Genomic DNA, 11,927 nt, shown 5'->3' with positions numbered 1-11,927 from the left:
CCCAGTACTTGCCCCGAGACCTCAGCACACACCGCAGATGTTGTCCAGTTGCAACACACGGTGGGCAAACTCTGTGAGCGTGCCCAGGCCCAGTGCTGCCAACACTGCTCAGGGAAACCTGGGCGTACGCTCCGCGACATCGAGGGCTGAGGCTCAGATTCCTGCCTCTGGTGGTTCCCGAAGGCCAATGCAGCACCTTTTTTCTGGAGAGCATGCGAGGGAGAAGAAGAAGAAACGGCTAGCACCATGCCTGAATTCTCCAACCAGTCTCTGGGAGAAGAACAGAGGTTGCAAGATCCCAGAGAGGTCTACGGGGAGGCATATGGATATCCTCCAGTTCACCCAGCAATCCAGAGAATCCGGGATGAGGCAAAGAAGGACCAGATGCTGCCACACTGGAACATCTCCTGGCCAAATAGCATGAGCGTGCCCCCGCTGCTAAGGCCCCAAGCAACAAAAGACAGTGCCAGTGCAGCTGACAGTGCTCAGGGCACGCTGAGCGTCTGCAGTGTGACATCGAGGGCTGAGGGCCAGTTTTCTGCTTCTGATGATTCCTCAGCCAGAGGTGTTATAGTCCAGGACTCGCAGCTAGAGTTGGAAGAGGCTGCAGAGATAGAAACGGCAGGACAGTCATCTGGCACCCTGCAAGTTGCATCTCTTGCCCCATCTGATGAGGTACACGCTGTGTGTTCACCATCTCTTCTGGATGCTGAGCCAGGGCCTGCAGGGCACCTTGAGCCTTTACCTGCCTCAGTGCTGGAAGATGCAGAAAGCTCAGATTCTTCCGAGGCTGCAAGCTCTGCAGAGGAGACTGATGCAGTATCGCTCCCCTTGCCAATGTCCGAGGGAGGAGAAAGAGAAGAATCAGCTATGGCCATGCCTGAATCCTCCGGACAAGGTCTGGGAGAAGCACGGAGACTGCCAGATCCCAGCGAGATCAACAGGGAGCCCTCTGGGTACTCTCCTATGATCCCAGCAATGCGGAGAATTCGTGAGGAGGACAGAAACGAGCAGATGTTGTCACACTGGAATATTTCCTGGCCAAGGAATGTGAGAAGCCCCAGGCAGCGAAGGCTCCAGGCAAGAGGTGACGCATTCAATAATGTTGGCGCTCGTCAGGGCACGCCAGGTATCTGGCCCACGACATCACGGGCTGGTAACCGGTTTCTTTACTCTGGTGACTCCAGAAAGTGGACTGTTAGACTGTCAGTTATACTGGAAGAGTCCAGTGATGACAGCGACAGTGCTGCCAGCACTGCTGAGGGCACGCTGGATGCCAGAGACAATGCAGTGAGAGATGAGGGCATGCACCCGCCCTCCTGTCCTTGCCCTTCAACACTGGAGAATGTGGAGGAAGACTGGGGATGTGACTCTGAGGAAGATGCTGCATCAGAGGCAGTCAGCATCACATCCAGCACATCCGATGAGCCATCTGGTGAGGTGGAGGCCATTTCTTCAGCTTCATCTGTAGCTGCAGATCCCATGACTGAGGAGCATGTGTCAGCATGTGAGGGAGCAGAAGATGTGGGCCCTCAGCATGAGGTGAGCAAGGTCAGCACCAGGCATGAATTGGAGGCAGAGGCAGGAGTGGTGCCTGGAGTGTGCGCTGTGGGGAGATGCCTGGAGATGCTGTCTCCTTTCCAACCAGCTCCATGCATTAGGGTGGACAGCCTCTCTGTTATTCCTGCCTTGCCTTCAATCAAAGGGCCTGGAAAGGGGATCCCTCCCCTGGACCCCTGGCACCCACACCATCAACAGCCAGTGGTATTACAGGTGTGTGGTTTTGTTCTCTTCACACAGGTTTCTGCAGAGGCTGAAGAACGTGCACAGAGCTCCGTGTGCTTCAGAGATGCACCGGAGGATGGCCCAGGTACATCCCCAGACAGAAAACAATCCCAGGGAGGGACCTGTCAAGCTCAGATGGCCCACCAAGCGGCATGGAGGCTGACAGCGTTCCATGCGCTGCCATATCCAGGCCAGTCCTCCCAGGGAAATTCCATGGTGGTGGGTGGCACGGCCAGACACCTACCTAGAGGAGACCAGGAGTGTCCCAGCTGGATCAGGGCTCCTCAGGTGTCTCACTGCAAAGGCTTGGGTATTCCCTACATTGACATCATCATTCCCCCTTATGAGGATATCATCAGTATACAGATAAATCCGGACACCGTGGTCCAACGTGAGCTTCTCCAGCTTCTGTGCCTATGCTCCAAGCGCCAGAGTGGGCGAGTGTCTGTACCCCTGGGGTAATCAGGTGACTGTGCATTGCACTCCCTCCAAGTAAATGCAAAATTGATTGTCCTCCACCTTCTTCAAGGGGACCATAAAACAGCTGTCTTAGGCATCAATGGCAGCCAGAAAGGGATGAGCCTGTTCCTGTAGGGCAGTAATCAATTCTGAAACATTTGGGGCAGCTTTTGCTGAAGGGGCAGTCTTGGCCTCCAGATGCCTGTTGTCCACTGTAAGGAACGTGTCTGAGCCACACAGTGTGGGCACGCCCAGGCTTCTCGTGCTCCAAGCAGCAGATGACGGGGCCAGTGCTGCCGACACTGCTTGGGGCATGCTGGACCTCTGCAACATGACATCGAGGGTGGATGGCCACTTCCCTGCATCTTGTGCTTCCCAAAGCCAGGATATTAGAATTAAGTACACACAGTAAGAGACCATTGACAGTGCTGCCAGCGATGCCAGCACTGATCACGGCATGCTGGATATGGATACCAGGAACACTGCAGTGATGGCTGAGAGCACGCCCACACTCTCCTGTTTTTGCCCTGATACTGTGGAGGGTGTGGAAGAAGAATGGGAAGACAGCCATGAGGAAGAAGCTGCTGAGGCAGCCAGTGTGCCACCAAGCATTTCTGGTTCTTCATATGGTGAGATGAAGACCATGCCTTCAGCTTCCCCTGTGGCTGCAGGACCCAGACCTGAGGGACATTCATCTGCATGCAAAGGAGCAGAAAGTACAGTCAATTTCAAGCACAAGGTGAGGGAAGTCCATGTGGTCAGGACCAAGTGTGAAATGAAGGCAAAGACAGGAGCTGTACTGGAGTGTGCACTGTGGGGAGATGCCTGGTACTGTCTTCTTTCCATCCAGCTCCATGCAGAAAGATGGACATCCATAACCCCCGGCTTACCTTCATGTGAGGGGCATGATTGACAAACCAGGAGAAGATAACCTGGAACTTGGAGTATTGCTGGCAAGGAACCTACAGGGCTGGTTTTGCTCTCCCCTCACAGGTTTCCGCAGAGGCCAGAGGAGGTGCACAGAACTCCAGTCGTATCAGAGAGACATCAGAAGATGTCCCAGATATGTCCCCAAATGGAGAGCCTGCTGAGCCTGATCAGCCTTGTGAGCAGCTCGGAGGCTGGCAGCACTCCATGCGCACCATTCTGCTGTGCCCAGGACAGCTTTCCCTCCCAGGGAAAAGCTGTGCTAGGGGAGCACGCAGGTCCTTGCCTGGTGCCCACCCTGCCCCTTGCCTATTGCTATCTGTCTCCCATAGCAACCGCTGCCAGACCACATGCTGCCAAGGTTTCTGCAGAGGACAGAGGACCTGCACAGAGCCCCAGGTGCTTCAGAGAGGCACCGGAGGATGGCCTAGGGACGTCCCCAGACAGAAAGCCATCCCAGGGAGGGCCTGCCCAGCTCAAATGTCCCACCAACTGGCACGGAGGCCAGCAGCGGTGTGCGCCCTGCCATATGCAGGCTCATTTTCCCAGGGAAAACCTGTGTACAGTGCAGGCAGGGCCTCGCCTCTGCCCCTTGCCTACAGCTCTCTGTCCCCCACAGGTACCACTGCCGCACCACACACAGCGGCTCGCCGCCGGATGCCAGCTGTCATCAGGAGTGGGCTCCCTGCTCTGTGCAGGGTTTGCACCTGCAGCTGCATCGGGGGACAGCGAGAGGAGAGGCACGAAGCTGCAAACACCAGGCAGCTCCCAGGGATGACAAACTCAGTCCTGTAGATGTAAAATTCTGATTCAGTGTTGTCTTTATTCTCTCCTGGTTGAGTGCTGGGCTCAGAGCACGGGGCAATGGATCCGTGTGTCGGTGGTGGCAGCAAGTGCAGAGAGCGAGGGCGTGCAAGCCATCCCAGGGAGGGCCTACCCAGCTCAGACGGCCACGAAGCAGCACGGAGGCCGGCAGCACTGCGTGCCCCGCCGTATCCAGGCCCACCGTCCCAGGGAGAGCCTGCAGCGGCCCCTGCCTGCAGCGCTCCGTGCCCCACACGCTGCCGCGACGTGCCGCCAGTGGCCCGCCGTCATCAGGACGACGCCGAGCCCCGGGCAGCCGGCTGCCCAGGCGGGCGCGGAGGGCTGCCGCAGTGCGCTGCGGAACCCGCCGGGGCTCTGTGACGCGGGCCGGCGTCGCGCCCCAAGGCCATTGTGACGCGGGGCCGCCGCGAGGGGCCGGAGTCCCCCGGAGAGAGTGCCGCTCACTCTCGGGAGAGCGGCTCCGCGAGGAGGACGCGGCTCCCCCGGGTGCGTGCGACCGAGCGTCTGCGCGAGGACGCGGCGATGAGCGAGGAGCGGGAGAAGAAGGACGACCGCCAGCCCGACGCGGGGCTGCCACGCGTGCGCGACCGCCGACAGGTGCGGGCCGGGGAGGGAGGCGCACGGGCTCGGCCGGGCCGCCGGCGGCCGTCGAAGTCGCCGCCGCGGGGGACGCCGGCCGCGCCTTCGCCGCCTCCATCCCGGTTCTCCTTCTCCCCGCAGGTGGTGCCGCCGGGCGGCCGGAGCCCGGGCTCGTCCCTCCGCGGCGTCCGTCTGCCGCCGCTGCCCGGCCCGGAGAGCGCGCGGGCCTCCGGGAGCCGCCGCGCACAGGTAGGGAGCCCGAGGGAGGCGGGGCCGGACGTCTTCCCGCGCCGCGTGGGGACCGCCCTGTGCCGGTGCGGCTGTGGGGAGCGGGGCGGCAGCCGCCCGCGGGCTGAGCGCTGCCCTCGGTGCTGCGTGCGGCGCGAGCGGCGAGGACCGCGCTCACTCGGCCTTTCTCCTCGGCTTCTCTTGCAGGCGGGCGGGCGGCAGTTCCTGGAGTCGGCGACCGGCGGCGGTGCCAGTGGCCAAAGCAGACAGCCTCAGCCACCCTTGCTGCCTCGCTTAAGGCGGGCGGGGCTGCCGGCAGCAGCACCCAGGCGTGCAGCAGCAGCTTCTGGGGTCTGCAAGCTGCCTGCTCTGCCAGCGGCAGCCTCTTCCACAGCATCTCCAAGTGGCAGAGCACGTGCCGTGGGCATCAGGGGCAGCAGACTCCCAGTCCTTGCCCCGAGACCTCCGGGAACCTTGCATGTCCAGGACGGGACAGCAGGGGCTGAGAGCCGGGGTCCAGCCCTGGAAGTCCCCTCAACTGTTCTCGTGCCTCGGCATGCCAGACCCATTAGAGGCAGCAGACTCCCAGTACTTGCCCCGAGACCTCAGCACACACCGCAGATGTTGTCCAGTTGCAACACACGGTGGGCAAACTCTGTGAGCGTGCCCAGGCCCAGTGCTGCCAACACTGCTCAGGGAAACCTGGGCGTACGCTCCGCGACATCGAGGGCTGAGGCTCAGATTCCTGCCTCTGGTGGTTCCCGAACCAGGGATGCTGGAGTGCAGGTTGAGCTGCAAGAATTAGAAGAGACTGCTGAGAGGGAATCCGCAGGATGTTCACCTGGCAAACTGCGGAGCGCATCTCTTGCCTCACCTGATGAGGCAGGCAGCATGCCTTCGGCTTCTCTTCTGGCTGCGGACCCTGGGCCTGGAGGACACCTTGAGGCTTTGGCTGTAACAGGTCCTGAAGATGGGGAACACTCAACTTCTTCCAAGGCTGAATACTTTCCAGAGGAGGCCAATGCAGCACCTTTTTTCTGGAGAGCATGCGAGGGAGAAGAAGAAGAAACGGCTAGCACCATGCCTGAATTCTCCAACCAGTCTCTGGGAGAAGAACAGAGGTTGCAAGATCCCAGAGAGGTCTACGGGGAGGCATATGGATATCCTCCAGTTCACCCAGCAATCCAGAGAATCCGGGATGAGGCAAAGAAGGACCAGATGCTGTCCAACTGGAACATCTCCTGGCCGAATAGCATGAGCGTGCCCCCGCTGCTAAGGCCCCAAGCAACAGAAGACAGTGCCAGTGCAGCTGACAGTGCTCAGGACACGCTGAGCGTCTGCAGTGTGACATCGAGGGCTGAGGGCCAGTTTTCTGCTTCTGATGATTCCTCAGCCAGAGGTGTTATAGTCCAGGACTCGCAGCTAGAGTTGGAAGAGGCTGCAGAGATAGAAACGGCAGGACAGTCATCTGGCACCCTGCAAGTTGCATCTCTTGCCCCGTCTGATGAGGTACACGCTGTGTGTTCACCATCTCTTCTGGATGCTGAGCCAGGGCCTGCAGGGCACCTTGAGCCTTTACCTGCCTCAGTGCTGGAAGATGCAGAAAGCTCAGATTCTTCCGAGGCTGCAAGCTCTGCAGAGGAGACTGATGCAGTATCGCTCCCCTTGCCAATGTCCGAGGGAGGAGAAAGAGAAGAATCAGCTATGGCCATGCCTGAATCCTCCGGACAAGGTCTGGGAGAAGCACGGAGACTGCCAGATCCCAGCGAGATCAACAGGGAGCCCTCTGGGTACTCTCCTATGATCCCAGCAATGCGGAGAATTCGTGAGGAGGACAGAAACGAGCAGATGTTGTCACACTGGAATATTTCCTGGCCAAGGAATGTGAGAAGCCCCAGGCAGCGAAGGCTCCAGGCAAGAGGTGACACATTCAATAATGTTGGCGCTCTTCAGGGCACGCCAGGTATCTGGCCCACGACATCACGGGATGGGTTTCTTGACTCTGGTGACTCCAGAAAGTGGACTGTTAGACTGCCAGTTATACTGGAAGAGTCCAGTGATGACAGCGACAGTGCTGCCAGCACTGCTGAGGGCACGCTGGATGCCAGAGACAATGCAGTGAGAGATGAGGGCATGCACCCGCCCTCCTGTCCTTGCCCTTCAACACTGGAGAATGTGGAGGAAGACTGGGGATGTGACTCTGAGGAAGATGCTGCATCAGAGGCAGTCAGCATCACATCCAGCACATCCGATGAGCCATCTGGTGAGGTGGAGGCCATTTCTTCAGCTTCATCTGTAGCTGCAGATCCCATGACTGAGGAGCATGTGTCAGCATGTGAGGGAGCAGAAGATGTGGGCCCTCAGCATGAGGTGAGCAAGGTCAGCACCAGGCATGAATTGGAGGCAGAGGCAGGAGTGGTGCCTGGAGTGTGCGCTGTGGGGAGATGCCTGGAGATGCTGTCTCCTTTCCAACCAGCTCCATGCATTAGGGTGGACAGCCCCTCTGTTATTCCTGCCTTGCCTTCAATCAAAGGGGCCTGGAAAGGGGATCCCTCCCCTGGACCCCTGGCACCCACACCATCAACAGCCAGTGGTATTACAGGTGTGTGGTTTTGTTCTCTTCACACAGGTTTCTGCAGAGGCTGAAGAACGTGCACAGAGCTCCGTGTGCTTCAGAGATGCACCGGAGGATGGCCCAGGTACGTCCCCAGACAGAAAACAATCCCAGGGAGGGACCTGTCAAGCTCAGATGGCCCACCAAGTGGCATGGAGGCTGACAGCGTTCCATGCGCTGCCATATCCAGGCCAGTCCTCCCAGGGAAATTCCATGGTGGTGGGTGGCAGGCAGGAGCTCGCCTCTGCCCCTTGCCTACAGCTCTCTGTCCCCCACAGGTACCACAGCCGCACCACACACAGCAGCTCGCCGCCGGATGCCAGCTGTCATCAGGAGTGTGCTCCGGGCTCTGCGCAGGGTTTGCACCTGCAGCTGCATCAGGGGACAGCGAGAGGAGAGGCACGAGGCTGCAAACACCAGGCAGCTCCCCAGAGATTGATTCCATCCTGTCAATGTAGAATTCTGATTCCATCATGTCAGTGAAGAATTTTGATTCCAACTTGTCAATGCAGAATTCTGATTCCATCTTGTCAACATAGAATTCTGATTAAATGCTATCTTTATTCTATCCTGCCTGAGTGCTGTCTCATCTGTGCACTCGTGCATGGTTGGTCTCTGAGTGCGACTACTGGGCTCAGAGCACGGGGCAATGGATCCATGTGTCGGTGGTGGCAGCAAGTGCAGAGAGCGTGGGCGTGCAAGGGAGAGTGATTTGTGACTTGCAAAGTGTGAGCTGGCTGAGCCAGTGTGTGTGTGAGGTGGGCTGCGATGAAGGGCGTGAGGGGCTGTGAAAGGGGCAGCCCTGGTGGGAGAGCACTGGTGTGTCTGTAGGGGTGCGAGCACAGCCAGGCACCTACTGAGAGGAGACCAAAGTGTCCCGGCTGGCTCAGGGCTCCTCAGGTGTCTCACTGCGCAGGCTTGGGTATTCCCTACGTTGACATCATCATTCCCCCATATGAGGACGTCATCAGTATACAGATAAATCCGGACACCGTGGTCCAGCGTGAGCTTCTCCAGCTTCTGTGCCTATGCTCCGAGCGCCAGAGTGGGCGAGTGTCTGTACCCCTGGGGTAATCGGGTGACTGTGCATTGCACTCCCTCCAAGTAAATGCAAATTGATTGTCCTCCACCTTCCTCAAGGGGACCATAAAACAGCTGTCTTAGGCATCAATGGCAGCCAGAAAGGCATGAGCCTGTTCCCGTAGGGCAGTAATCAATTCTGAAACATTTTGGGCAGCTTTTGCTGAAGGGGCAGTCTCGGCACCCAGACGCCTGCAGTCCACTCTAAGTCTCCATTTGCCACAGGGCTCCCACACTGGCCATACAGGAAAGTTACAAGGAGAGTTTGCAGGTGCTGTAATCCCTTGATTGCATAGTTCAGCTACAAGGGGGGGCTGTGCATTCCTTAGCTCCTAAAGGGAGTGGGTTGGGCTTCATGTTTGTTGTCTTGGAAGGAAGTGGGGCCGGGGCTGCCTACAGTAGTCTAAGAGTTGGCCTAGAGGCAGAAGGCCTCTTCTCTTCCCTCCCCAAGCACTTCATCAGTGCTTCTGCCTGCTGACACTGCTGTTGCTCCTCAACCAGCTGCTCTTATAATTTTCCTACTTCCTCCTGCAAGGAGGAGATAATGCTGGCTCCTGAGAATCATGGCCGCCCATAGTACTTGTGAGTGTGACCAGCTGTGTCCCGAGTACTGCACAAACCACTGCTTTCCCTTTTCTTCAGCGATATTTGTATTCTGCCCTTAAGTCTGCTACCCAGTTGCATACTGCCTGTTGGTTCTGGGCAAGAGAAGAATCAAGGTCCCTCAACATTTTCAGAATATGCTCTGGGCTATTAGGATTGCCCATCCCTCCTTCCATGCTTGGCGCCAGCTACTCATAATGTACTTCAACAAACACTTTTTTTTTTTTTTTTTTATTTTCTTCTTTCCACATCCCTTGTTGAACTTTATACTGTCTGTGCCTTGGCCCTCCCGATGCCATCCCTGCACATCCAAACAACATCCCTCTGTTCCTCCCTGGCCACCTATCCCCACTTCCACTGCTTCCTTCTTTTCCCTCAGCCTTCCCAGCAGACCCGTGCTCAGCTGAGCTGAGTTTCCTGCCACCCCTGCCTGATTTCTTTTTCTGGGGGATGGAGAGCTCTCGTGCTCTCAGAAGCATGTTCTTAACTGTGCTGCCAGCTGTGTTCCGTTCCTTTGTGCCTAAGGACAGTTTCCTAGGAGATCTCATTCAACCATTCCTTAAACAGGTCACTGAAGTTCACTCTCCTGAAGTTCAGTGTCTTGACTCCACTCTTTGCCAGGCCCATGTTCCTGGAGATCGCAAGCTCAACCAGGGCATGGTTGCTGCAGCTCAGGCTGCCTCCAATCTTAACGTCTTCGACCACCTCCTCTGCACGGATGAGCACCAAACTCGGCAACCACTGGTGACCAGCTGGTCCCCTCTGGTCCTGACCTGTCCAAGTCCGGTACCAGAAAGTTACCATTATTGGGCTCCAGGAGTCTCCTGGATCACTTGCAGCTAGCTCGCCATGTTCATTTCCCAGCAGGTATCTGGGTGGTTGAAATCCCCCAGAGGGATCAGAGTCTGGGAGCACAACAGCTCCTGCAGCTGAAGGAAGAAGGTCACACCTACAGGCTCCCCTTGATTTGGTGGCCTGTAGTATTCCCCGACCACCAGCTGTCTTTTGTTGGTCTCGTCCCTGGTTTTAACCCACAGGCTCCCCACGTGTGCCTGACTATTTCTCAGAGGCAGCTCTTTGCAGTCTGTCCTCTTTTTGTCGTAGGCGGCAATTCCCAACCTCTCCTACCTTGCCTATCCCTTCTAAAAAGCGTATAGCCCTCAATTCGGGTTACGCAGGTCATAGAATCGTGGAATTGCTCAGGTTGGAAAAGGCCTTCAAGATCATCAAGTCCAACCACAACCTAACCATCCTACCCTCACTCTAACTACCCACCGCTGAATCATGTCCCCGAGCACCACATCCAAATGGATTTTAAACACATTCAGGGACGGTGACTCAACCACCGCCCTGGGGAGCCTGTTCCAGTGCTTAACACGCCCTTCTGTACACAGGATTTCCTGTGTTCCAACCTAAACCTCTGCTGGTGAAACTGCCTGCACGGCCTGCACTGCCAGCATTGCCAGCACTGCCTGCGCCTACAGCACTAACTGCCAGCACTGCCAGAACTAACTGCCAGCACTAACTGCCAGCACTGCCTGCACTAACTGCCAGCACTAACTGCCAGCACTAACTACCAGCACGAACTGCCAGCACTAACTGCCTGCACTGCCTGCACTAACTGCCAGCACTAACTGCCAGCACTAACTGCCAGGGCCGAGGGCGGAGAGCAGCAGGGCCGGGCTCGGCCGGGCCGCTGGCGGCCTTTGAAGTCGCTGCTGCTGCTGGGCACGCTGCTGGCGACTTCGCCACCTCCATCCCACGCCTCCTTCTCCACACCGCCGTGTGTGAGGCAGATGCCGTGCGCTCAGCGTCGCTTCTGGCCACAGAACCTGGGCCTGCAGGACACCCTGAGCCTTTGCCTGCATCAGTGCCTCGGTATGCAGAAAGCTCAGATCCTCTCGGGACTGCACACTGTCCGGAGGAGGTCAGTGCAACGCAGGAATACCTGCTGTCAGTGTGTGCAGGAGGACAAGGAGAAGAAACAAGCGGCTATGGCCGTGTCTGAATGGTCCACCCAAGCTCTGGGAGATGCAGCGAGATCGCCGTATCCCAGAGAGACCAACAGGTGGCGTGTGGATATCCTCCAGTGCACCCAGAGATCCGGAGAATCCGAGATGAGGCGAGGAAGGAGCAGATGTTGTCCAGTAGGACCACATCCTGGCCACACAGCTTGAGCATGCCCATCTATGTCTCCAAGTGCAGAGCCGTCCCAGGGAGGGCCTGCTGGGCCCGAGCGGCCCGGCGAGCAGCTCCATGTACAGAGTCCTGCTGTGCCCGGGCCAGCCCTCCCAGGGAAAGCTGCGGTGCTTGGTGGCAGGCAGGGCCTTGCCTGGTGCCCGCCCTGCCCCTTGCCTACAGCTCTCTGCCCCCACAGGTACCGCTGCCACACCACACACAACATTCCTGCGAAGGCCACAGGAGGTGCACAGAGCTCCAAGTGCTTGAGTACAGGACTACAGGAGGATGGCCAGGGTACATCCCCGGGCAGAAAGCCTTCCCAGGGAGGGCTTCCCAGCTCAGATGGCCCACGAAGCGGCACAGAGGCCGGCAGCACTGCATGCCCTGCCGTACCCAGGCCCACCATCCCAGGGAAGACCTGGAGTGGTGGCGCGCAGGCAGGGCCTTGCCTCTGCCCCTGGCCTACAGCTCTCTGTCCTGCACACGCTGCCACACCACACGCTGAAACTCGCCGCTGGTGGCCCCCAGCCAGCTGCCCAGGCATGCGTGCAGAGCTGCCACAATGGGCTGCTGTGCTGTGGGGGCTGCCATGTGGGGACCAGCCCTCCTCTGCTTCAGCTCCTCTGCACTCAGCTGCCCGTGGGCT

At 58.1% G+C, this 11,927-nt stretch overlaps 2 protein-coding genes across 2 annotated transcripts; both read left to right on the top strand.

Moving 5' to 3' along the window:
- Positions 1-420: 420 nt before the first annotated feature.
- LOC149916770 (uncharacterized) lies at positions 421-4,390 on the top strand. Its single transcript, XM_090145868.1, has 4 exons — positions 421-1,542; positions 1,801-1,870; positions 3,603-3,731; positions 4,062-4,390. The coding sequence occupies exons 1-4, from the start codon at positions 421-423 to the stop codon at positions 4,388-4,390; spliced, it is 1,650 nt and encodes a 549-aa protein (XP_090001994.1).
- Positions 4,391-4,518: 128 nt separating this feature from the next.
- LOC149916769 (uncharacterized) lies at positions 4,519-7,856 on the top strand. Its single transcript, XM_090145867.1, has 4 exons — positions 4,519-5,236; positions 5,378-7,173; positions 7,433-7,502; positions 7,696-7,856. Exons 1-4 carry the CDS (start codon positions 4,519-4,521, stop codon positions 7,854-7,856), a joined length of 2,745 nt encoding a protein of 914 aa, XP_090001993.1.
- The last annotated feature ends 4,071 nt before the right edge of the window (positions 7,857-11,927 follow it).

This window comes from Phasianus colchicus, chromosome 9 (genome assembly GCF_987193195.1).
Source record: "Phasianus colchicus chromosome 9, bPhaCol1.hap1.1, whole genome shotgun sequence".
Classification (NCBI taxonomy): Eukaryota; Metazoa; Chordata; class Aves; order Galliformes; family Phasianidae; genus Phasianus; species Phasianus colchicus.
Note: the sequence above shows the minus strand (reverse complement) of the source record. Positions and strands in the feature narration are given on the sequence as shown.